We start from the raw sequence: 26,514 nt of genomic DNA, 5'->3' as shown, positions 1-26,514 counted from the left end.
TGCCATAGGCTAACTCCCACAAGTAATTTGCAAACATGCCTGCCCCCATCCTAGAGGTTTAAAACACCTCTTTTCTTATGCAATCTTTCGGTTTCTCGTAATGCTGTAATGTTACCTCAGTATACCATAGTAACATCTGACACTTATGAAATGCTTGTAATTTTACATCAGTATACAGCACAATCATAACATCTGACAAAAAGGTCTAAAAACACTGAAGCGGTAAACTTTGTGATAACCAATACTTGTGTCATTCTCAAAACTTTTGTCCATGGCTGTACATATCCATAGGAGCTGCTTTTACAATCTCCCTGAAATGCCTTTTCTTAAGTTGGCAAGTATGAGTCAGGCTCTCTGGTGGGGATCAGGTGGCCATGCAGGTTTAGTAGCAAGGTGAGTGAGCAGCTCACACAGGTGTGGTATCGCAGAACAAACACAAAGAATGGGCACCAGGCTGTCTCTTATGCCCAGGCCCTTCTCCTCTTCCTCCTCCTCAGATCCAATACTGACTCATACCTCCCAACTGTTCTGCCTTTGATGGGAATGTCCCGATTACCAGTGACTGACCCATAATTAGGATATTCCTGTTTTCTTATTCCCCCTCTTTTCTTTCTCCCTATATCTCTCCCTCTCTTTCCTTCATCCTCTTCATTCCTCTCTGCCACTCATTTTTTCTCTCTTCCCCTCTGTTCTCTCTGCCCCTCTGTTCTCTCTGCCCCTCTTTTCTCTCTCCTCTTCTTTTCTCTCTGCCCCTCTTCTCTCTGCCCCTCTTTTCTTTCTGCCCCTTTGTTCTCTCTGCCCCTCTGTTCTCTCTGCCCCTCTGTTCTCTCTCCCCTTCTTTTCTCTCTGCCCCTCTGTTCTCTCTGCCCCTCTTTTCTTTCTGTCCCTCTGTTCTCTCTGCCCCTCTTTTCTCTCTGCCCTTCTTTTCTCTCTGCCCCTCTTTTCTCTCTGATCCTCTTTTCTCTCTGCCCCTCTGTTCTCTCTCCCCTTCTTTTCTCTCTGCACCTGTTCGCTCTGCCCCTCTGTTCTCTCTGCCCCTCTTTTCTCTCTGCCCCTCTTTTCTCTCTCCCCTTCTTTTTTCTCTCCTCTTCTTTTCTCTCTGCCCCTCTGTTCTCTCTGCACCTCTTTTCTCTCTGCCCCTCTGTTCTCTCTGCCCCTCTGTTCTCTCTGCCCCTCTTTTCTCTCTGATCCTCTTTTCTCTCTGCCCCTCTTTTTTTTCTGCCCCTCTTTTCTTTCTGCCCCTCTTTTCTCTCTGCCCCTCTTTTCTCTCTCCTCTTCTTTTCTCTCTGCCCCTCTGTTCTCTCTGCCCCTTTTCTCTCTCCCCTTCTGTTCTCTCTGCCCCTCTGTTCTCTCTGCCCCTCTTTTCTCTCTGATCCTCTTTTCTCTCTGCCCCTCTTTTCTCTCTACCCTTCTTTTCTCTCTGCCTTTCTTATCGCTATGCCCCTCTTTTCTCTCTTTTCTTCTTTTCTCTCTCCCTCTCTTTTCTCTCTGCCCCTTTTTTCTCTCTCCCCTTCTTTTCTCTCTGTTCCTCTTTTCTCTCTCCCCTCTATTCTCTCTGCCCCTCTTTTCTCTCCAACCTTCTTTTCTATCTGTCCCTATTTTCTCTCTCCCCTTCTTTTCTCTCTCCCCTTCTTTTCTCTCTGATCCTCTTTTCTCTCTGCCCCTTTTTTCTCTCTGCCATTCTTTTCTCTCTACCCTTCTTTTCTATCTGTCCCTATTTTCTATATGCCCCTCTTTTCTCAGTCCCCTTCTTTTCTCTCTGCCCCTCTTTTCTCTCTGCCCCTCTTTTCTCTCTCCCCTTCTTTTCTCTCTCCCCTTCTTTTCTCTCTGCCCCTCTTTTCTCTCTCCCCTTCTTTTCTCTCTGCCCCTCTTTTCTCTCTCCCCTTCTTTTCTATCTGTCCCTATTTTCTCTCTGCCCCTCTTTTCTCTCTGCCCCTCTTTTCTCTCTCCCCTTCTTTTCTCTCTCCCCTTCTTTTCTCTCTGCCCCTCTTTTCTCACTCCCCTTCTTTTCTTTCTGCCCCTCTTTTCTCTCTCCCCTTCTTTTCTATCTGTCCCTATTTTCTCTCTGCCCCTCTTTTCTCTCTGCCCCTCTTTTCTCTCTGCCCCTCTTTTCTCACTCCCCTTCTTTTCTCTCTGCCCCTCTTTTCTCTCTCCCCTTCTTTTCTCTGTGCCCCTCTTTTCTCTCTCCCCTTCTTTTCTCTCTGATCCTCTTTTCTCTCTGCCCCTCTTTTCTCTCTGCTATTCTTTTCTCTCTGCCTTTCTTTTCTCTCTGCCCCTCTTTTCTCTCTACCCTTCTTTTCTATCTGTCCCTATTTTCTATATGCCCCTCTTTTCTCAGTCCCCTTCTTTTCTCTCTGCCCCTCTTTTCTCTCTGCCCCTCTATTCTCTCTCGCCTTCTTTTCTCTCTTTCCATCTTTTCTCTCTCCCCTTATTTTCTCTCTTCCCCTCTTTTCTCTCTCCCCTTATTTTCTCTCTTCCCTTCTTTTCTCTCTGTCCCTATTTTCTCTCTGCCCCTCTTTTCTCTCTGGCCCTCTTTTCTCTCTCCCCTTCTTTTCTATCTGCCCCTCTTTTCTCTCTGTCCCTCTTTTCTCTCTGCCCCTCTGTTCTCTCTCCCCTTCTTTTCTCTCTGATCCTCTTTTCTCTCTGCCCCTCTTTTCTCTCTGCCATTCTTTTCTCTCTGCCTTTCTTTTCTCTCTGCCCCTCTTTTCTCTCTACCCTTCTTTTCTATCTGTCCCTATTTTCTATATGCCCCTCTTTTCTCAGTCCCCTTCTTTTCTCTCTGCCCCTCTTTTCTCTCTGCCCCTCTATTCTCTCTCGCCTTCTTTTCTCTCTTTCCATCTTTTCTCTCTCCCCTTCTTTTCTCTCTGCCCCTCTTTTCTCTCTGCCCCTCTTTTCTCTCTCCCCTTCTTTTCTCTCTGATCCTCTTTTCTCTTGTCTTCTATTCTTTCTGCCCCTCTTTTTCTCTACCCTTCTTTTCTCTCTGCCCTTCTATTCTTTCTGCCCCTCTTTTCTCTCTGCCCCTCTTTTCTCTCTACCCTTCTTTTCTCTCTACCCTTCTTTTCTCTATGCCCCTCTTTTCTCTCTTTCCTTCTTTTCTCTCTCCCTCTCTTTTCTCTCTGCCCCTCTTTTCTCTCTCCCCTTCTTTTCTCTCTGATCCTCTTTTCTCTCCCCCCTTCTTTTCTCTCTGATCCTCTTTTCTCTCTCCCCTCTCTTTTCTCTCTCCCCCTCTTTTCTCTATGCCCCTCTTTTCTCTCTCCCCTTCTTTTCTCTGTCCCTATTTTCTCTATGGTCCTCTTTTCTCTCTCCCCTTCTTTTCTCTCTGATCCTCTTTTCTTTATCCCCCTATGTTCTCCTCTTTTCTCTCTGTCCCTCTCTTCTCTCTGCCCCTCTTTTCTCTCTCCCCTTCTTTTCTCTCTGATCCTCTTTTCTCTCACCCCTTCTTTTCTCTCTGATCCTCTTTTCTCTCTCCCCTCTCTTTTCTCTCTCCCCCTCTTTTCTCTATGCCCCTCTTTTCTCTATGCCCCTCTTTTCTCTGTCCCTATTTTCTCTCTGGTCCTCTTTTCTCTCTCCCCTTCTTTTCTCTCTGATCCTCTTTTCTCTCTCCCCCTCTGTTCTCCTCTTTTCTCTCTGCCCCTCTTTTCTCTCTGCCCTTCTTTTCTCTCTGCCCCTCTTTTCTCCGCCCTTCTTTTCTCTCTTTCCATCTTTACTCTCTTTCCATCTTTACTCTCTTCCCTTATTTTCTCTCTCCCCTTATTTTCTCTCTGCCCCGTTTTTCTCTCTGCCCCTCTTTTCTCTCTCCCCTTCTTTTAGGCTTCTGCAACATCATGCAAACACAGGCACTTTGTATCCAACTCAGAATCAGCCCCACTGTGAGGAGCACTGCCAAACAAATTACTGGTGAACATAAAGTCATATACACAAAAATAATCATCAAGTGGTTCCTCGTACAATCGCTGTGAGGAGCACCGCCAAACAAAATACTGGTAAAGAAAAAGCCATATACACAGAAACGGTCACCATGTGTTTCCATGTGCAGTCACTGTGAGAAGCACTGCCACACAAATTACTGGAGAAGAGAATGTCATATACAAATAAATGGTTACCAAGTGTTTCCTTGTACAGTCACTGCGAGGAGCACCGCCACACAAATTACCAGTGAAGAGAATGTCATATATAAAGAAATGGTCACCAAGTGTTTACTTGTACAGTCACGGTGAGGAGCACCACCACACATTGAGGAGGATAATGTCATATATAGAGAAATGGTCTCCGGGTGTTTCCTAGTACACTCACTGTGAGGAGCACCGCTACCCAAATTACTAGTAAAGAGAATGTCATATACACAGAAATGGTCACCAGGTGTTTCCTTGTACAGTCACTGCGAGGAGCACACCACAAAAATTACTGGTGAAGAGAATGTCCTATATATATATATACAGAAATGGTCACCAAGTGTTTCCATGTACAGTCTCTATGAGGAGCACGCCACACATTGGGGAGGAGAATGCCATATATACAGAAATGGTCACCAGGTGTTTCCTCATACAGTCACTGTGAGGAGCACCGCCACATAAATTACTGGTGAAGAGAATATCATACATACAGAAGAACATAAACCTCCAGGCCTGTGCATTGGCTCTCCTCACAGACAACCAGGGTTAAGTTTTTATGGGAAGGGACTTTGTAGGAAGATCCAATAATAGCTTGGATTACAGCAAAAGGGAGAAGTTATATGGTTTTCCAGGGGTGGGTGTTTATGCTTTCTATCTCTTCCTTTCCAAAGTTGTCCTCCCTCCCTCCCTAGAATTTGGTTATGGTTGTCAGCTTTTGTTTTCGGGTGGCCAGTTGCAGAACGGCATTTGCTCAGTTAAGTTCTTGCTGGTTGAATCCCTGGGGTGCGACTCATGCCATGGAGGAGGAAAGGCGTGGATAACAGCCTTGAACGAGGAGATCACCAGTCCTGGTGGGTCCATTACCTTCTCTGTGGTTGGGTTGGCGCTTCAAGATGATGGATATGGCAGCAGTTGGCAGCTTTTGGCTATGGTAAGTTTTCCCCACAAGGGGTGGGGGCAGATGGCCCGCTCACCCTTGCGAGTTGCTGGACAGGGATGTTGGCAGTTGGCCTCATCTTTGTCTGAAGGGCAGATTGCCCTTGTCATTCTCTTTTTTTTGTTATATTATTTAGTGTTGCTTAAGCTAGGCCGTTCTTTCCTTGTCACCATACCTTTTAGTTTAAATCAGTTTACAGAGTCACTGTGAGGAGCACTGCCACACCAATTCCTGGGGAGGAGAATGTCATACATACAGAAATAGTCACCAGGTGTTTCCTTGTAGAGTCACTGTGAGGAGCACTGCCACACAAATTACTGGGGAGGAGTATGTAATACATACAGATATGGTCACCAGGTGTTTCCTTGTAGAGTTACTGTGAGGAGCATTGCCACACAAATTACTGGGGAGGAGAATGTCATACTTACCGAAATGGCCACCAGGTGATTCCTTGTAGAGTCACTGTGAGGAGCACCGCCACACAAATTACTGGGGAGGAGTATGTAATACATACCGATATGGTCACCAGGTGTTTCCTTGTAGAGTCACTGTGAGGAGCACTGCTACACAAATTACTGGGGAGGAGAATGTCATACATACAGAAATGGTCACCAGGTGTTTCCTTGTGGAGTCACTGTGAGGAGCACTGTCACACAACTTACTGGGGAGGAGAATGTCATACATACCGAAATGGTCACCAGGTGTTTCCTTGTACAGTCACTGTGAGGAGCACTGTCACACAAATTACTGGGGAGGAGAATGTCATACATACAGAAATGGTCACCAGGAGTTTCCTTGTAGAGTCACTGTGAGGAGCACTGCCACACAAATTACTAGGGAGGAGAATATCATACATACAGAAATGGTCACCAGGTGATTCCTTGTAGAGTCACTGTGAGGAGCACTGCCACAGAACTTACTGGGGAGGAGAATGTCATACATACCGAAATGGTCACCAGGTGTTTCCTTGTACAGTCACTGTGAGGAGCACTGTCACACAAATTACTGGGGAGGAGAATGTCATACATACAGAAATGGTCACCAGGAGTTTCCTTGTAGAGTCATTGTGAGGAGCACCACCACACAAATTACTAGGGAGGAGAATATCATACATACAGAAATGGTCACCAGGTGATTCCTTGTAGAGTCACTGTGAGGAGCACTGCCACACAACTTACTGGGGAGGAGAATGTCATACACACAGAAATGGTCACCAGGTGTTTCCTTGTACAGTCACTGTGAGGAGCACTGTCACACAAATTACTGGGGAGGAGAATGTCATACATACAGAAATGGTCACCAGGTGTTTCCTTGTAGAGTCACTGTGAGGAGCACTGTCACACAAATTACTGGGGAGGAGAAATTCATACCTACACAAATGGTCACCAGGTGTTTCCTTGTACAGTCACTGTGAGGAGCACTGCCACACAAATTACTGGGGAGGAGAATGTCATACATACAGAAATGGTCACCAGGTGTTTCCTTGTAGAATCACTGTGAGGAGCACTGTCACACACATTACAGGGGAGGAGAATGTCATTTATACAGAAAGATCCCCATTCACAATTAGGACTATACAGTAACTGTGGATTAAGTGGCATAATGTTGAACAGAGTAAGAACCCCAGAGCTCCCGATCCCTCAGGTGACCTTATCACCTTCACACTTCCATTTACATCCCTCTTAGGTTATCCGGCCCCATCTACCTGGTGACAAGCTGATGGCATTTAAACCTCCATAACCTTTAATAATTGCAGGCACCGAATGAGCAATTTCTTCATTATTGACGAGATCAGGAGTGCAGACACGCTGATGGATATTCATCCTGATCAGCGGCTATTATTGTGCGCACAATTCAGCGGGAACGACTGATGAACGGCCCGTGCTCTGCATCTGCTATTGATTGATGGGTGGGTGTTTATCCATCCATAATGTCAGCACGCTGCTACCGTTTCCCACCCATGTATGTATAGTGTTAAGTGCAAACGCAATCAGCATGAATATGTTCTGTAATGCCAGATTTGTGTCACAATACACCGTGCTTCTGCTATTTACTGAAATGGGATTTACCTTATCGGCAGAAATAGTTCTTTCTAAACTACTGGTAAACTTCTTAGTAAGTGTCACAAATTATTGGGATCCTGAAAACGTGATGGAAAACAGAAAAAAAAATATATATTTTTTTTTGGAGGCTGCCAAGTTATGGGCTGAGCTAATGTATGTGAGAATGCACCATAAGGGGCAGATGTACTAAGCTCCGGAAAGTGATAAACGGGAGAGAGATAAACTACCAGCCACTCAGCTCCTGTCATTTCTGAAACACAGCCTGTAACATGACAGTTAGGAGTAGAGTGGGTGGTAGTTTATCAGTCTCCAATTTATCACTATCCGGAGCTTAGGGCCTGATTCAGACCCGGACGCTATTTGCGTCCGCTCGCTGGCTAAAAGGGGCCGGCAATCTAAATCATGAGCTCGCACTGCGTCGCGTAAAGCCAAGTAATAGCTAGCGGCCGCACTATATAAAGACCCCCCTTTGCAACTCGCAACACACGTCATCTCCGCCAGTTGTAGGATTAATAGGGAAAATCGAGAGCCATCGGAGCTGCTCGCAGAGCTTGTGGTAGCCTTTTCCCACCACAACAATGTGAGCAGTTCAGGCTAAAATACAACCCAGTCAGGTGTTTAATGGCGCTACTTTGCTAATTATGCACACCCATTTAATGCCGTTCTGACGGTCGGGCATGCCTGCGTTCGCACATCCACACCCTCGTTCACAAGCACCTTCCCCTGTTACCACCCACAAACGGCACTATCTGTCACTCAAAATAGCGGCCCGACTGCGGGCCAAGCCGTCGCTCCGGGTCTCGCACCAAAGGGGGCGTGCCGGGGGCGTGGCTGCCCAGATGGAGGCGTTCCTATGGGAACGCCTACTGTCTGGGGCCGGCCCCACTGCCATCATGTGATGTCAGTGGGAGAGTTTTTGGCTCTGATATAGCCGTGAGCACTCAAGGGCTTGCGGCGACGAGATCCTACCGCACGGGTCTCGTCGCAAGCACGATGGTCGCGATGGTCTTGACCATCGCGACCATCTTTTTGGCCGCTCGCTATAGCTGTGGGTGGTCACCCACAGCTATGCGAGCAGCCAGGAGGCCGCTCTAAAAAAAGAGAAGGACGGCCCTGATTCAGAGTTGTACCATACTTGCTTACCCTCCTGTAATGGCTAGGGGGTTCCCGAAAACCAGATGGCGCTCCTGGCCACCCGGAAAGGTAGATAAGTCTCTCTTGCTTGGGGCCACCCAGCCGCGCACAGGCAGCCGATGACATGATTTGCGTCATTGTTGCACCGCCCTTCACTCCACTACGCTGGTAATCTCGGTATTGCATAGCGGGAGGCGGGGTTACGATGACACTATCACGTCGTCACACCCCAAACCCGCCCACCTCTGCTGAGCTCCACCCCCACTCTGCCCATCTCCACCGAGTCCCGCGCCTCCACGGTGCCGATCTGGTTGCTTCCTCCCGGAAGAAGCAGCCAGAAGGTTGGCAAGTAAGAGTTATACGTGAATACCGCCATCGCAGCTGCGAATTTGTACTCAGCTGCGATGTTATTATTATTATTATTATCCTTTATTTATATGGCGCCACAAGTGTTCCGCAGCGCCTTACATAGTACATACAACTAATGGGTGAACAAGAAACAAGTAACTTACAGTACAGGACAAGGACACAACTTATATACATTGCTGAAATAGTGATTAAAGCACTCACAATAAGCTGCCAGGAATTGGCGGTCCCGTGTTAGGTGCCCTAATGGGGAGTAGAGAGTAGAAGAAAATGTAAAGAGAAGCACATGAAGGAAGATGTCCCTGCTCGTGAGAGCTTACATTCTAAGGGGAGGGGCAGACAGTCAGGCGTGACACAGAAGGGGAGGGGCAGACAGACAGGCGTGACACAGAAGGGGAAGATGGGAAGGAAAGAGCATGAGGTGGGTTAGGATGATTGCTGGATGTGCAACTATACAAATGTTGCAGCTGCTGGTAGAGATGTGCTGAGACGCTAACCTGCAGCTCTGCAGATCCAGGCACCTGCCTAAAATGTTGCAGCAGCTGCATACAAAGACGCAGCATCGGTTGCGGTTTTGAGCAAGTCTGTGGTTGCACAGATTGGCCGCAGGAACTGAGGGCCTGATTCAGAGCCGAACGCTCTGACCAGAGCGCTCGCTCTGAATCAATGCCCTCCTCCATGAAAATGGAGCGGCCTCCTGGCCGCTCGCATAGCTGTGGGTGACCACCCACAGCATATGCGAGTGTCCAAGATGATGGTCGCGATCGTCTTGACCATCGCGACCATCGGGCTTGCAACGGAGACCCTGCGGTAAGGTCTTGCTGCCGCAAGCCCAGGAGTGATTTTGGCTCTATCAGAGCCAAAATCACTCCCACTGACATCACTAGTGATGTCAGTGGGGCCGGCTTCAGACGGTAGGCGTTCCCATGGGAACGCCTCCATCTGACAGGCACGCCCACCAAAGGGGGCGTGCTGTCAATCAACATCGACAGCATGTCCCCCTTTGGTGCGAGACCCGGAGCGATGGAGAGCCCGCCGCTCGCTGGGTCTCGCGCATACGCAGTGGGGGAACATCGACCCGCTTGCGAGCGTCCTGCGCTCGCGAGTGGGTCTGAATGACCCCCTGAGACGCTGGAGCCACCTTTCTTGCGTACGGGATCGAAGACGCAGGGTGTGACACGCCGCAGAAATGATGACGGTGTGCCTGCGTTCTTTGCCGCTACTCCCCATTACCTTCCCCAAACGCTCCCAGACACTGTTAATAAATTGTTGCTACGCACGACTACAGTAATGTACCTTGACGCATGCGCATTGCGACTTAAACACTTGCGCAGCTTACTGAGAATCGCTCTACATTGGAATAACGTAGCTCTCTGAATCAGGTCCATAGTGCCCCCACACCTAATAATACAGCAGTTATTTAGGTTGATTTGTCCTGTAATAGTTGCACTGTTTACACAGTTAGGGGCTGATTCTCAGTCGCAGGCAATGTGGCGGTACTGGCGGCAGCCGCAGAAGCCTGATTTACTACCTCTCGCTGCTGTGAGATTCCATACGGCTAATGCGGTGGTCTGTGCGCTTGCAAGCACAAACTCATACCGCCATTGATTTCACACCAGCTTTCGTAATTATTAGAATTGGCACATGTGCCAGCCCCATGTTATGTGCGAGTGACCCATCAGAATCAAGTGCCCCTTCCCCGCACGCATGATTTAGAACACGCCCACTGCGCATCCACGACTCTCCTTCAAGTCAGGGTGGTTACATGCGATCACATTGCTGACACTCCAAAATGCCCGATTTCACGGAAAGACAGATCCATCCAACCGCCATCCAACTCAGAACCGGACGGACAAAGCCAAAAGGGCATAAATTTGCTTCTGCGCATGCGCTGTACACAAAATCCAGCCGCCTTCGTTCGTGCTAAGAGATCTGTTCCGTTTCAGAATCAGGCGCTAAGTACGGGAAATAACCCTGGTGTGAACATGAAACAATCAATTGCTGAAATGAGCTGACTCCATCAATACTGCGGCCTAGTCGCAAATGGCGCATACAATGATCCTTTATTTCAGTGAATTGTAGTAATAGCAGATTGCACCAAGTAATAATGGGACTGAGGGCCTGAATCCGACCCACTCGCTAGATGTGTTCGCACGCAGCTGTCAGTTGCCAAACTGTGCAAACCCCGCAATCGCACGGCAAGGCATTAGCACGCCCACTATGTCTTGGCGTGCGATCGCGGTGTGTATGCAGACGCCCGCTTTCCCTTAGTAACACACGTCATCTCCAGGAAGTGTATGCAACAATCGGTAACATCAAGTACAATCGGAGCCATACGCAGCACTTGTGGCGGACCATACCCTACCGCAAGCACTGCAAGCGCTCCAGTGTGTAATTCAGCCATGTGACGTGCACTTTGACACTGCGTCTTAACTATGCACGCCTCTGAAACGGCGTTCAGACACGTCTGCGTTCGCACCACCACTACCCCGTTTCCATCGACCAATCCGTCACCACTTACAAACGGCTCGTCCTGTCACGCATTCTAGCGAGGCGTCTATGCTGAAGGGGAGCTTGCTTCGCAATCGCGTGGACTGGCTCTGCGATGTGTACGCATGCGCACATTGCAAACATCGGCAGGCTACATGCGAACGCAGCCTAGCCAGCGGATCTGAATCGGGCCTTGATTCCGCTCCCAAAACACAAATGCCAATATATATACGCAAGCGCAGCGATTGATTTGTGATTACGTTCACACAGAGGTTTCACTAACAAAGAGAGTGACAGGTAGTCAGCGTTTAGGGGAGGTAACAGGGGGGTGGTTAGAGAAATGCAGGCGTGTCAGGAATGTTTAATACCCTCTGTGTGTCTGGAGACGCGTTGTGTCTGTGACAGCTTAGAGTTACTCAGAAGGCTGATGGCCGCCTGATCTGTCTTCGATGCAGGGGCGTATCTATAATGGGTGCAGGGTCCTGGGTCCAAGAGGGCCCACACCACACACCCTGCACCCATAAGTAATTATACTTACCTCTCCGCCGATTCCTGAAGTGCTGCTCCGCAGCGCCGGACCGGTGCTGTAGAGCAGCAAACACTCCCTGGGAAAACGGCGGCGGCCATTTTCCCAGTGATCTGCGCATGCACAGAAAAGATGTCCCCGGGAATGTAGGCACAGGCGCCATTTTCCCGGAGACCCGCGCATGAAGCCAGAATCTACAGCCAGGGCCAGATTAACAATGGGGCGGATGGAGCTACAGCTCCAGGCCTCCACGTAAAAATAGGCCCATTGTCATGACAACATGATATTGACTGGCCATCTGCTCTCCACATGGTCAGCCATAAATAAGTAGTAAAATTGTATTTCTATTTACCTCACAAAATTAAGCTTTGTTTTTTTTTTGTTTTTTTTTTACATTTTTATGAAGACATTGGGGCTGAGAGTATAGGTGTACATGCCCACATGGCACTGGCCACACCCACACAGCACTGGTCCATCTCCTCTGCTTCTCATAATAGGCCCTTGGTCATTTTCAGCTCCAGGCCCATGTGGCCCTCAATCCAGCCCTGTCTACAGCGCTCAGTGCCGCTGAGCCGTCGTCATAGAGGAGGGGGCCCAAACGGAGGCTGCACATGGGCCCCCTCCTCTCTTAAAACGCTCCTGCTTTGATGCTTCTGGTTTTGTGCATGAGCAGCAGATGTGAGATGCTGTCAGGGGCGTCTGTACTCTGCACTGCTCATCAGCATATTTCCGCAATTGCAATCTGTGAGAGGTGGCAGCTGCAATGACGTTTCCGTCTGCATCTGAACCAGGCCCAATGAGTTGTAGGGGTCTATTTACTAAGCAGTGTTAGGAAACAGAGGGCCTGATTCAGAGCCGCTCGTAAGCGGCCGCTTGTTCGTTCCGTGCGATGTTTGCCCAACTGCACATGCGTACGGATTTTAATACGCATGCGCGAACCAGTCAGTGGGGCCCGAAAATCGTTTGTTCGCTAAATAGCGAATGCCTGCTATTTTGAGAGACAGGAGGAGGCGTATGTGGGTGGTAACAGGGGAAGGTGCTTGAAAACGGGGAGTGGAGATCCGAACGCAGGCGTGCTTAAAGGTCAAAACGGGCGTTTTATGGGTGTGCATAATTAATACCACAGCGTCATTGACCACGTCACTGGGTTATTTTATAGTCAGAACTGCTCGCAAGATTGTGGTAGGAAAAACCAACCACAAGAATAGCGAGCAGTTCATACGCTGGTCGATGTACTCGATTAATCTAATAAATAGCGGACATGACGTAGGATGCGAGCGGCCAGGGGGCGTAGTTATCCCAAAAACGACCGCAAGTTTTGTTCGCTCGTTCAGACATGGAGGCGTCAACAGACCGCAAAGAGCGAACGGTTCATTTGAATAGCCACCCCCTTTTCCTGAACGACCGTCCGCAAATAGCGTCCGGCTCTGAATCAGGCCCAGAGTGATAAGTGATAAGAAAGTGATAAGGTGCCAGCCAATCAGCTCCAAACTGTCGTCTCACAGGCTGTGTTTGAAAATGACAGTTGGGAGCTGATTGGCTGGCACCTCATCACTTTCTTATCACTTTTCACTCTGTCTCCTAATACTGCTTAGTAAATAGACCCCATAGACTGGTAAATGAGACTGAGCAGTGTTGTGCCTGTGTATACGGTCTGGTCACTGGTCATATGTTTGGCATATACAGTTATACATTCTATCATGAAGACCTCACTAGTGGTAGTAGGGCCCATTCAGTTGCAAATTACTATCACAGCAAAGGGTAAATTGTGAAAGTGCAGAAAGACTGATAAGCCGCCACTCAGTCAGACAAAGAAGCAAATACTCCATAAGAGAAGATTTATTCCAGAAATATTGTACACTCTTTCTGTCCTGGAATGACAATGCTCCTAGTGCAGAACTTCTTCCATCATCTGGCTGAGTGGCAGCCTCTTGTATAGCCGGTAATGTAGGGTGGCACTGTGCTAAGCCGGTCTCGGGTATTACATGGGTGAAGCAGATGGATGGAGCAGGAGGGCCTGTGTCTTGGACGCTGCTATCCGATGCTTTTCCCCACATTATAAGTGTACAGCTGCAGTAAGGGTCCTCAGCGCCGATCCTGTGCCGCTATTGCCACAGCACCTCTCCTGTCCCCAAGCGTTTCCTCCGGCTCTTCTGTAAGTTTGAGGTTTTCAGTCTCCGCCTTATAACAGAGGGGCTGTCCTCTTTACACTGCACGTCACCACTGGGGTCTGCTCCATCTGCTGGAAACAGAGTTAGTAGGTTATAGCTTATTAACATGGATTTAGAAGTGTGGATGTTGTACATAAAAACCCGCCTTTCAGTCTTAGCGGCCCTGGGTCCTACCGCTAATGCTAAATCCTGATACAAGTTTTTAAACACACCTTTCTCCTCAGTAGGTGCCTGTGCATCCGTGGTCCCGTCAGCCTGCAGGGGAATATCTACGATCAGCCGTCGCCTCTGCAGCGCAAAATCCAGCTCGCTGTCCTTAACTTTGCCGCTAAACTTGCGACGACTTGCTTTCCGCGCTGGTTTCCTCATGGCGTCCTGCAAGAAAGAGACATCTGGTGGATAAGCCAGTCACTGTCTATTCCCCTTACTCCTAATCCAGGAGTCTGTTTAAATGTGAGTAGCCTGGAGAATCTCCTGCAGGTACTTATTAAACGTCAATAAAACAATCATTTTGAAAGATTGCTTCAATGGATATTGACTCGTAATGTCTGAGGCCTGGACCACGTGGGTTGCTGGGAAATTTTCAGCCGCCATTTTTCTTCTCAAGGTAAAGTAGCTGACAACAGATACACTCAGGAATGTAATAGCCGCTTTTTCAGATGCGTTGCTACCCGCAAAATACAATAGTGTAGGCAGCACAATGTTTCTGATACATAAACCTTCACATTTATTTCCACTGTTATAATACAATGAACACTTTGGTGGGAAGCCCCAAGAGGCACTATCCCGCCACTCACCTTCAGCATCCCATGCAGTTCGTTGATGACGCTCTCACGCTTCTTGGATACTGCAGACAGGTCCTAAATGTGACAGCAGTGAAATAAGGTAATTAAATAATTCATTTTTCCACATTTTGGAAATGATGTATGTGCAGGTGTTCTTATTGCTATATATATATATATATATATTAGGGGTGTGCACCGGCCACTTTTCCTGTTTTGTGTTTTGGTTTTGGATCTGGATCTTTCTTCGTGTTTTGGATCTGGATTGGTTTTGCCAAAACCACCCTTCCGTGTTTTGGGTTCTGGGTTTTGTGTTTTGGATCTGTATTTTTTTGAAAAAAAGCATAAAAACAGCTAAATTCACAGAATTTGTAGGTTTTTCTGCTCCTATGCTATTATTAACCTCAATAACCTTAATTTCCACTCATTTCCAGTCTATTCTGAATACCTCACACCTCACAATAGTGTTTTTATGTCCAAAAGGTTGCACCGAGGTAGCTGGATGACTATGCTAAGCGACACGAGTGGGCGGCACAAACACGTGACCCATCTAGGCGTGACACTGCAGTGGCAGACAGGATGGCATTGAAAAACTAGGCCCCAAACTGTACATAATGCAAAGAAAAAAAAGAGGTGCAAGATGGAATTGTCCTTGGGCCCTCCCACCCACCCTTATGTTGTATAAACAGGACATGCACACTTTAACAAACCAATCATTTCAGCGCCAGGGTCTGCCACACAACTGTGGCTGAAATGATTGGTTCGTTTGGGCCCCCACAAAACAAGCTGGCAATTTATCTGTCCCTGCACAAACTGGCTCTACGGAGGCAAGATGTCATCCTCATCCTCCTCATCCACCGATTCCTCACCCTCTTCAGTGTGTACATCCTCATCCTCACAGAGTATTAATTCGTCCCTGCTGGAACCACAGGTCCCTCTGTACGTTCTGGAGGCTGGTCTCCCTGGAAGAGTTGATAATTCATTTTATGAACATCATCTTCTCCACATTTTGTGGAAGCAACCTCCTACGCCTTTCGCTGACAAGGTTCCCGGCTGCACTAAACACTCTTTCGGAGTACACACTGGAGGGGGGGCAACTCAGGTAAAATAGAGCCAGTTTGTACAGGGACCTCCAAATTGCTTCTTTTTCCTGCCAGTACAGGTACGGACTGTCTGACATGCCTACTTGGATGCTGTCACCGATGTAATCCTTTAACAGACAGACACACACGCTTGTCGCTGCTGCTTTGAGGATGCAAGTGCGGCTACAGCCCACACATTTCACAAAGACCGAAAAAAAAAGAACAATATTTTAATTGTTTGTGTAGCACACTTTGAGGGTGTCACCACCCTTTAACAGACAGACGCACGCTTGTCGCTGCTGCTTTAAGGATGCAGGTGCGGCTACAGCCCACACAATTCACAAAGACAGAAAAAAGAAGAATAGTTTTATTGTTTGTGTAGCACACTTTGAGGGTGTCACCACCCTTTAACAGACAGACGCACGCTTGTCGCTGCTGCTTTGAGGATGCAAGTGCGGCTACATCGCACACAAGTCACAAACACATTAAAAAAATAGTTTTTTATTTTTTGGAGCACTTTGAGAGTTACACCACCCTTTAACAGACAGACGCACGCTTGTCGCTGCTGCTTTAAGGATGCAGGTGCGGCTACAGCCCACACAATTCACAAAGACAGAAAAAAAAAGAACAATATTTTAATTGTTTGTGTAGCACACTTTGAGGGTGTCACCACCCTTTAACAGACAGACGCACGCTTGTCGCTGCTGCTTTAAGGATGCAGGTGCGGCTACAGCCCACACAATTCACAAAGACAGAAAAAAAAAGAACAATATTTTAATTGTTTGTGTAGCACACTTTGAGGGTGTCACCACCCTTTAACAGACAGACGCACGCTTGTCGCTGCTGCTTTGAGGATGCAAGTGCGGCTACATCGCACACAAGTCACAAACACATAAAAAAAATAGTTTTTTATTTTTTAGAGCACTTTGAGAGTTACACCACCCTTTAACAGACAGACGCACGCTTGTCGCTGCTGCTTTAAGGATGCAGGTGCGGCTACAGCCCACACAATTCACAAAGACAGAAAAAAAAGAACAATATTTTAATTGTTTGTGTAGCACACTTTGAGGGTGTCACCACCCTTTAACAGACAGACGCACGCTTGTCGCTGCTGCTTTGAGGATGCAGGTGGAATCTAGACGGGATTTGGAACCGAGGACACACTACCTCCATCAATTGTCTAAATCCCACTGCACTAATGTCGGATACCGGACGCACGTCTAACACCAACATAGCAGTCAAGGCCTCAGTTATACGTTTTGCTTCAGGATGACTGCTGTCGTACTTCATCCTCATCGCTAGGGACTGTTGGAGGGTCAATTGTTTAGTAAAAGTAGTGATGTTCCTACTTCCTCTCTGGGATGATGAACAACTCCCAGCAGCAGCAACAGCACTAGGAGGAAGTGGTTCTTGATCTTTCCCTATTTTATTTTTATCGGAGAAAGTTTGGTCCTCCATTTATGTTATATTGATATATATACGTGCGGCTAAAGCGCACACAAACACAGAAAATATTTTTTTATTTTTGCTGGAGAGTAGTGCACTTTGTGGGTTACACCACCCTTTAAGAAATGAGTCAGCCGGCTCTTTACTTATGGGACACAGGCGCACGCTTGGCGCTGCTCCTTTGTTGATGCACGTGCAGCCACAGTGCACACAAGTCACAAACACAGAAAATATATATTTTTTTGGTTTGGAGTGTACTTTGGGGGTTACAGCACCCTTTAACGGTCAAGCCAGCCGGCCCTTTACTTATGACACAGGCGCACGCTTGGCACTACTTTGTTGATGCACGTGCGGCTACTGCGCACACAATTCACAAACACAGAAAATCATTTTTTTTTTGGTTTGGACTGGAGTGTACTTTCGGGGGTTACAGCACCCTTTAACGGTCTAGCCAGCCGGCCCTTTACTTATGACACAGGCGCACGCTTGGCACTACTTTGTTGATGCACGTGTGGCTACTGCGCACACAATTCACAAACACAGAAAATATTTTTTTTTTTGATTTGGACTGGACTGTACTTTCGGGGGTTACAGCACCCTTTAACGGTCAAGCCAGCCGGCCCTTTACTTATGACACAGGCGCATGCTTGGCACTACTTTGTTGATGCACGTGCGGCTACTGCGCACACAATTCACAAACACAGAAAATAATTTTTTTTTTGATTTGGACTGGAGTGTACTTTGGGGGTTACAGCACCCTTTAACGGTCAAGCCAGCCGGCCCTTTACTTATGACACAGGCGCACACTTGGCACTACTTTGTTGATGCACGTGCGGCTACTGCGCACACAATTCACAAACACAGAAAATAATTTTTTTTTTGGTTTGGACTGGAGTGTACTTTGGGGGTTACAGCACCCTTTAACGGTCAAGCCAGCCGGCCCTTTACTTATGACACAGGCGCACGCTTGGCACTACTTTGTTGATGCACGTGCGGCTACTGCGCACACAATTCACAAACACAGAAAATAATTTTTTTTTTGGTTTGGACTGGAGTGTACTTTCGGGGGTTACAGCACCCTTTAACGGTCAAGCCAGCCGGCCCTTTACTTATGACACAGGCGCATGCTTGGCACTACTTTGTTGATGCACGTGCGGCTACTGCGCACACAATTCACAAACACAGAAAATAATTTTTTTTTTGGTTTGGACTGGAGTGTACTTTCGGGGTTACAGCACCCTTAACGGTCAAGCCAGCCGGCCCTTTACTTATGACAGAGGCGCACGCTTGGCACTACTTTGTTGATGCACGTGCGGCTACTGCGCACACAATTCACAAACACAGAAAATAATTTTTTTTTTGGTTTGGACTGGAGTGTACTTTCGGGGGTTACAGCACCCTTAACGGTCAAGCCAGCCGGCCCTTTACTTATGACACAGGCGCACGCTTGGCACTACTTTGTTGATGCACGTGCGGCTACTGCGCACACAATTCACAAACACAGAAAATAATTTTTTTTTTGGTTTGGACTGGAGTGTACTTTGGGGGTTACAGCACCCTTTAACGGTCAAGCCAGCCGGCCCTTTACTTGTGACACAGGCGCACGCTTGGCACTACTTTGTTGATGCACATGCGGCTACTGCGCACACAATTCACAAACACAGAAAATAATTTTTTTTTGGGTTTGGACTGGAGTGTACTTTCGGGGGTTACAGCACCCTTAACGGTCAAGCCAGCCGGCCCTTTACTTATGACACAGGCGCACGCTTGGCACTACTTTGTTGATGCACGTGCGGCTACTGCGCACACAATTCACAAACACAGAAAATATATTATTTTTTTAGCACTGGGGGGGAGCACCCCTGATGGACAGAGCACCCCCTGGACAACACTACAGCACCCCTTTAGGACTGGGACACTGCACAGGACTTTGGAGTGGACTGACTGACTGCACAACACAGTCCAGCCAGCCCCTATGGACTTTGAAGTAGTGGACACAGCCCCTATTAACAACAGCAGCACAGCACAACACAGCCAGCCCCTAAGGACTTTGAAGTAGTGGACAACAGCAGCACTACACTACACTACACTACACAGCTCTAACTCCCACCCTCCCTCTTCACTGTCCACAGCCGAGTGAGAAAATGGTGCCGACGCGGGTACCTTATATAGGATCCAAAACCCGCGAGACTCGGAAGGCGGGATGATGACGTTTTGCCTCGATTTCAGATCCGAGTCAGGCGGGAAAAGTCGAGCCTGATTCGGATCGGACTCGGATCGGGGGGGCTCGGGGGGGTTCGGATTTCAGAAATCCGAACCCGCTCACCCCTAATATATATATATATATATATATATATATATATAGAGTTATATAAGCACACACCAGCGGATGACTCAAACTATGAACAGCCCAGTTACTTAACCAGTGTTGTTGGTTCATTAAAGTATAGTAGGGACAGCCGTACTCACTGTTACATGCATATGGCTACTGGAATGGAGCTCAAGCAAAGCGGGCTTCTATACAGCCGACCAGCTGGTGAGTGTATGCTGCAAACAGGTATCGGTGCAAGGATCTGGAGCAGCTTTATATACACGTAATAACCAAGTTCTCTCTTAGGAGTAAAGTATTAGAATTCTGTCTCCCATCATGTCACTCTAGACAGTAAAGACAAGATGGAGCCTGCACATGCTCAGTAGTGAGCTTGGGGGCCATCTTGGGACAGGGCTTGAAGCCACCCTGGAGAACAGGAAGACTGGAGTCTGCGCGGTAGTATACTCCTCTTTCAACACTGCAGCTAAATTCATGAGAACAGCAAATAGTGCATATATATACACGTGAAGAAGATAAAATACATGTACAGAACATATATAGTAACATAACCGGGTATATTTATTAGAGATGAGTGGTTCGGATTCTGTGGAATCCGAACATAGGGGATCCGAGTCCACCCGAACCCTGTTCGGGTGTTCCCCGCCTGACTCGGATCCCGGTTCGGGGCCGAACGGCGGCCACCTGATGTCGGATTCTCGTGAGAGAATCCGACGTAAGGGCTCCTCTAGTGTAGGGCAGAGCGCTGTGATAGCGGTCTGCCCTACACAGACACAAACACACAGCCGCCAGCGGCAGCTGTGTGTTTGTAATAGCAGCCAATGAGAGTCACACAGACTCTCATTGGCTGCTGCACGGAGGGAGACGATTGGAGCTCACTCATGAGCTCCGTCTTCGGCTCCCTCCGCGCGTAATAGAGCAGAGCGGATGGCGGCAGAGGCTGGGATTCAGGTGTTTTTTTTTTAATCTTTTTTTATTTGTGTATTTGTAAGGGGGTGGTACTGGGGGCACTGCTATTGGGGGGCATACTATTACTGGGGGCCTGCTAATGGGGGCACTACTACTGCCTGCTACTGGGGGCACTGCTACTGGGGGGCATACTACTACTGAGGGCATACTACTACTGGGGGCACTACTACTGGGGGCACTACTACTACTGGGGGCACTGCTACTGGGGGCACTACTACTGGGGGGCATACTAATGGGGTCACTGCTACTGGGGGGCATACTACTGGGGGCACTGCTACTGGGGGGCACACTACTACTGGGGACATGCTAATGGGGGCACTGCTAATGGGGGCCTGCTACGGGGGCATACTACTGGGTGGCATGCTAATGGGGGCACTGCTACTGGGAGGCATACTACTGCTGGGGGCCTGCTAATGGGGGCCTGCTAATGGGGGAACTACTACTGGGGGCTTGCTAATGGGGGCACTACTACTGGGGGCTCTGCTACTGGGGGCACTGCTACTGGGAGGCATACTACTACTGGGGGCCTGCTAATGGGGGCCTGCTAATGGGGGAACTACTACTGGGGGCTTGCTAATGGGGGCACTACTACTGGGGGCCTGCTAATGGGGGCACTACTACTGGGGGGCATACTACTACTGGGGGCATGCTAATGGGGGCACTACTACTGGGGGCCTGCTAATGGGGGCACTACTACTGGAGGCACTGCGTAGGACCAAATCCAAATCCGGCAAAAGTAGTCCGGCGCACATCCCTAATATTTATACACCATGAAATAGGGCTATTTACAAACGTAAATTTTTTTGGAGGGTCCATAAATGCAAAGGCTCAGTATTTGTTCCCCCCCATAATGGAGGCCATCTCCCTGAACAAATGTGCAACGCAAGGATTTCATGGTGGTCGCTGTCAGCATCTTACTCTGCCACATTGATCTGGAAGTGACTCTAATTCTCGCCACTACTGATCTAGGATGAGATAACGAAGCAGACACACCTGTCCAGATTTCCCAGCCGGCCTTAATATGACGCCATTCCTTATGCGTTCTATCATTTCTCTCACTGCGTCAGCTCTGACATCAACGCGGGCTGCAAATACATGACCAGAGATTTGTTAGAGTACAGTGAGCTTGTGTGATACATTACCTGTATAAAAGTATCACACGTCCTGCTCAGGCTCTCTGACATCACACGTCCTGCACAGGCTCTCTGACATCACACAAACTGCACAGACTCTCTGACATCACACAAACTGCACAGGCTCCCTGACATCATACATAGGACCTGATTCAGACCCGCTCGCTCTGAGCGATTTTCTCCCATCTGCGCATGCGTATAATTTGCAGTGCGTGTGCGCAAGCCATTCATTGCGATCTGATTTTGGTAGCACATAAGCCACTCTCAGGTCGCTGCTTTGAGTGACAGATAGCACCGTTTGTGGGAGGTAACAGGGGAAGGAGCTTGTGAATGGGGGAGTGGATGTGCGAATGCAGGCGTGTCTGGCCGCCAAAACGCCGTTTAAAGGGCGTGTATAATTAGCAAAGTAGCGTCATTGTACACGTCACCTGCATGTATTTCAGACAGCACTGATCGCTGTGCTTGCGGCAGGCTAAGGCAACCCCAAGGGCTGCGAGCAGCTCTGAAGACTCACGATGGTCCAGATTAATCCCTCATTTCCCGGAGATGACGTGTGTTGCGAGTGGCAAGCGGGGGCGTCTACAGACATTTGCGAGCGCACTTTGCCGTAGCTCGCTAAAATATAGTGGGGGTCCTTACGCAATGCAGTGCGAGCGCTTAATTTAAATATCCGGACCCTTTTTGCTAGCGAGCGATCGCATCTTGCGAGCAGGTCTGAATGAGCTCCATAGTGCACAGACTCTCTGACATCACACATACTGCACAGGCTCTCTGACATCACACGTCCTGCACAGGCTCTCTGACATCACACGTACTTCACAGGCTCTCTGACATCACACGTACTTCACAGGCTCTCTGACATCACACGTCATGCACAGGCTCTCTGACATCACACATACTGCACAGACTCTCTGACATCGCACGTCCTGCACAGGCTCTCTGACATCGCACGTCCTGCACAGGCTCTCTGACATCACACGTACTTCACAGGCTCTCTGACATCACACGTCCTGCACAGGCTCTCTGACATCACACGTCCTGCACACCCTCTCTGACATCACACGTCCTGCACAGGCTCTCTGACATCACACGTCCTGCACACCGTCTCTGACATCACACATACTGCACACCCTCTCTGACATCACACGTTCTGCACAGGCTCTCTGACATCACACGTCCTGCACACCCTCTCTGACATCACACATCATGCACACCCTCTCTGACATCGCACATCCTGCACAGGCTCTCAGACATCACACGTCATGCACAGGCTCTCTGACATCACACATACTGCACACCCTCTCTGACATCACACGTCCTGCACAGGCTCTCTGACATCACACGTCCTGCACAGGCTTTCTGACATCACACGTCCTGCACAGGCTCTCTGACATCACACGTACTGCACAGGCTCTCTGACATCACACGTACTGCACAGGCTCTCTGACATCACACATCCTGCACAGGCTCTCTGACATCACACGTCCAGCATTACTACGATAATCGGTAAACTGCATAAATATCGGCATTACGTACATCTCTGAATCAGGCCCTCAGTGTGGGCTAAGTTGTCAGCACTTACCTGTTTCAGTGGAGCTCTCCGATCCTTGTAGCCTGCGCCTCTGTTTGATTAATGCCAGGGGGCTGAAAGATGAAGAAGACTTGTCTCACAATTTTATCTTGAAATTCTGTGGCCGAGATCTAATGATATAACAGCACTGAAATATTCCCCTCAATGGATAAACATTTACTTTGCAATAATATTTTATAAAGGAAATTGCAAGCAATTCTGAGGTCAGTCTGTCACCGGCTGACAAAAAGGTGGTAGAACAGGATGTAGTCATGTGACCGGCGACCGCAAGGCCACCGGTCACAATCTCGACAGCGGAATGCCTAGCTAGGGATTTATGATAGGTGTCGAAATACCGACGCCTATCATAATCCTGATGCCGGAACGCCATCCCGAACGAAGGTAAGTCCGGGGCGCCCTTAGCGCTATCTGCGGGGGGGGGGAATAGGACTAGGGAGTCTAGCGGGGTTAGGTTTGGGGGGGGGGGATTAGGGTTTGGAACTCCTCATTTCACCCTCTGGCTTTACATGTTATGGTACCCTTCCCCTCCTCACTCTCTGCCCTGACAAGGGGGGGCAGTCTTTCTCACCACAATCTAGGTATGGACATCAAAGACTGAGCTTTCTGTACTGTACTGTACTGTAGATCTTCATGCCAGATACATTGCGATATTTGGATGAGGGGTAGAGTAATAAAATTGCGATGCTGGCAGTGATGTTTTTACTTGTTCCTCAACGATTCCACTTTTTAAATGCGCATGTGTGACAATTCCCTAACTCCCCAACTGCATGTGAAAATGATATTGATCCTGGAGACGATCGATATTATTTTCATGATTGTTCTTTGTATTAAAAGATCGATACGGGACCATCTATTGGACTAACTTATGGCCCGTACACACGGGTCGATCAGACAATGATCAGATATCGTTGTCTGATCGTCCTCCATGTGCTGGATGTTAGATATCGAACATCCAGCACATGCCCTAAACACCTAACTACTATAACGACCCCGCGATCAACGACGTGGGCTATGCACAGTTGTGCGAAAGCTAAAATTTACCCCTTTTCATGTGCATCTTTTGCACCAAGTGGGCATTGATGACAGACAGGGGGGGGTCTGCTCCCAAATATCCGTACACATCTGTGTGCATATGTTGGAAATTAGGATTAGTTGTGTCAGATTTACTATATTTATGACTATTCATTATATCTTTGCTAAATAATTTGGAATATTTTAAGCTGTGTACATGTTAATATGCAATGTAGAGGTGCCAGTTTATTTTGTGAGGTCTTTGTTCATAATGTGCTGGGCTTAGTGTGGGCATGGGGGAACGGTTGGGTATAAGGGTATAATATGTGAACAGTGTTGGTGGGAACGGTAACTGGGGCTCATAACTTGGCTTCTAGTGTCAAAATAGCTAGTCCCAACCCGGCGTCTTCTGAATTCCTTAAAAGCCTCGCTGTGTGTATTGTAGATTGTTATATGCCAACTTGAAAAAAATAAAAGTGAAATGCGCTCATCACATATGTGGCCCTCAGCATGGGAATGTGGACAGGCCTGACAGACAGCTATTATGTGGGATATAAGACTGTGGGTTTCAGCACTCAGAGCTTTATATCTGAGCCTTACTCTTCAGGGGTCTTGGAGGAAAGGCATGAAGGTGGCAGGGGTGGTGGAGGAGGAGGAAGAGGAGACGCCACCGACGCTGTGTCTTCCTGAGTGCTACAGGTGGTTTCCTTTTCTTTCAGCTCTTCTTCCAAAGACTTAACTACAACAGAAAACAGAAATCAGAAATATAGGACGGTGCCATGTTGCGATGTCTATAGATTGGTACTTCCTGCTGTCTAGTGATTGTTCAAAAGCCACAAGCTGATGTTTATCAGTTCTAGATAGAGCACATTATTACTTGTAGATAACACTTTAGGCCTGATCCCTTGTTACAAGCCTGAAGAAATACAGCATCACATACCCCTCTCTTCTAGGACTGCGCACTTGCCCTTTTCGGCCTCTAGCTGCTCTTCTAGCTGATGTTTCTCCACATTTGCTGTGAGTAAGTCTTCCTGCAGGACAAGCAATTCCTCTTGTGATGGCCTCTCTGATAACTGTAATTCCAAGTTCTTGACCTGTGGGGAGACAGGAACAACCATTGCTAGAGCAGTCACATTGTATATAATGTAATCATAACCTCATTCATCCATCTATTTGTCCATCCAGCCATCAACCATTAATCAGCCATTTACCATCCTTCCATCATGCATTATCCATCTACCCATCCATCCACCATCCTACCATCTATCTATCCATGCATCCATCTATCTTCAATCTATCCATCCATCCATCTATCTTCAATCTATCCATCCACCATCCAGCCAATCATCTATCAATCCATCCATCCATCTATCTGTCCATCCAGCCATCAGCCATTTACCATTCTTCCATCATGCATTATCCATCCATCTATCCATCCACCATCCAGCCATTATTCCATTTATCTATCTATCCATCTATCTATCCATCCATCTATCTGCTCAGCCATCCATATAGCTGTCCATCCATTCAGCCATCATCTATTCATCTATCCAGCCAGCCATCTACCATCCAACCTTCCATCATGCATTTTCCATCTATCCATCCACCATCCATCTATCCATCCATCCAACCATCCATTATCCATCCTTTTATCTGTCCATCATCCAGCCATCCATCTATCTGTCCATCCATCCAGCCATCCATCTATCTGTCCATCCATCCATCCATCCATCCAGGTATCCATTATCCATTTATCTATTCAGCCATCTACCATCCATCCTTCCATCATGCATTATCCATCTATCCAGCCATATATCTATTCTTCTATCATCCATCCCATGAAAGAAAGAACATGGAAAAAAATGTATAGACAGACAGCACAGTGTAGTGAGCTATAAATGGTTCATATGATGTCAATAAAAAATACCTTTTTAAAAATATCTGCATGCAAAATATAGTTAAAATAATATGTAATTATTTAAATTTAAATAAAAAAAAAATGAATGAATATATAAGTATGGGTTAACAATAAAAATACATATTAACACATGTATAACAAAATAATAATATGGTATCTAAACCTATACCTACCTAGGTATATATGGCGCACCTATGCAATACGTAGATGAAAATGGGTAGTACTGTTAATTGAACAATACGACCAGTTCTGATGTATAGTAGAGGGAAGCTGGAGTCTTCTTTAAGTATATTTTTTGGTGATATAATTGGCAGATCCAGATGTATGACTAGCCAGTTTCCTGCAGCCTGTGCAGAACCTGCAATCACGCTGTTATGCGAAATAGCTATTCTGTTCTGCGTGTTCAGTTCAGACTTATCCGTAAGATGCAGACACCGTGTCTGGAGCCTGAGTG

General features: G+C 47.8%; 1 protein-coding gene across 3 annotated transcripts in view; it reads right to left on the bottom strand.

Annotated features, from left to right (window-relative positions):
* Positions 1–13,494: 13,494 nt before the first annotated feature.
* Positions 13,495–26,514, bottom strand: part of LOC148442520 (shootin-1-like) — a 51,768-nt gene continuing 38,748 nt past the window's right edge. For 2 of the 3 annotated variants that reach the window (XM_088463860.1, XM_088463862.1), the window contains 7 exons: positions 25,083–25,236; positions 24,743–24,881; positions 23,123–23,184; positions 21,401–21,492; positions 14,597–14,659; positions 14,012–14,174; positions 13,495–13,870 (listed from right to left, as the gene is read on the bottom strand). In XM_088463860.1, coding sequence (XP_088319986.1) covers positions 13,734–13,870; positions 14,012–14,174; positions 14,597–14,659; positions 21,401–21,492; positions 23,123–23,184; positions 24,743–24,881; positions 25,083–25,236 — 810 coding nt within the window. In that variant the 3' untranslated portion in view covers positions 13,495–13,733. The remainder of the gene's footprint in view (positions 13,871–14,011; positions 14,175–14,596; positions 14,660–21,400; positions 21,493–23,122; positions 23,185–24,742; positions 24,882–25,082; positions 25,237–26,514) is intronic. The other variant, XM_088463861.1, reaches the window with a different exon arrangement.

The sequence above is a fragment of the Taudactylus pleione genome, unplaced genomic scaffold, assembly GCF_031769625.1.
Source record: "Taudactylus pleione unplaced genomic scaffold, aTauple2 ptg001476l, whole genome shotgun sequence".
Taxonomy (NCBI): Eukaryota; Metazoa; Chordata; class Amphibia; order Anura; family Myobatrachidae; genus Taudactylus; species Taudactylus pleione.
Note: the sequence above shows the minus strand (reverse complement) of the source record. Positions and strands in the feature narration are given on the sequence as shown.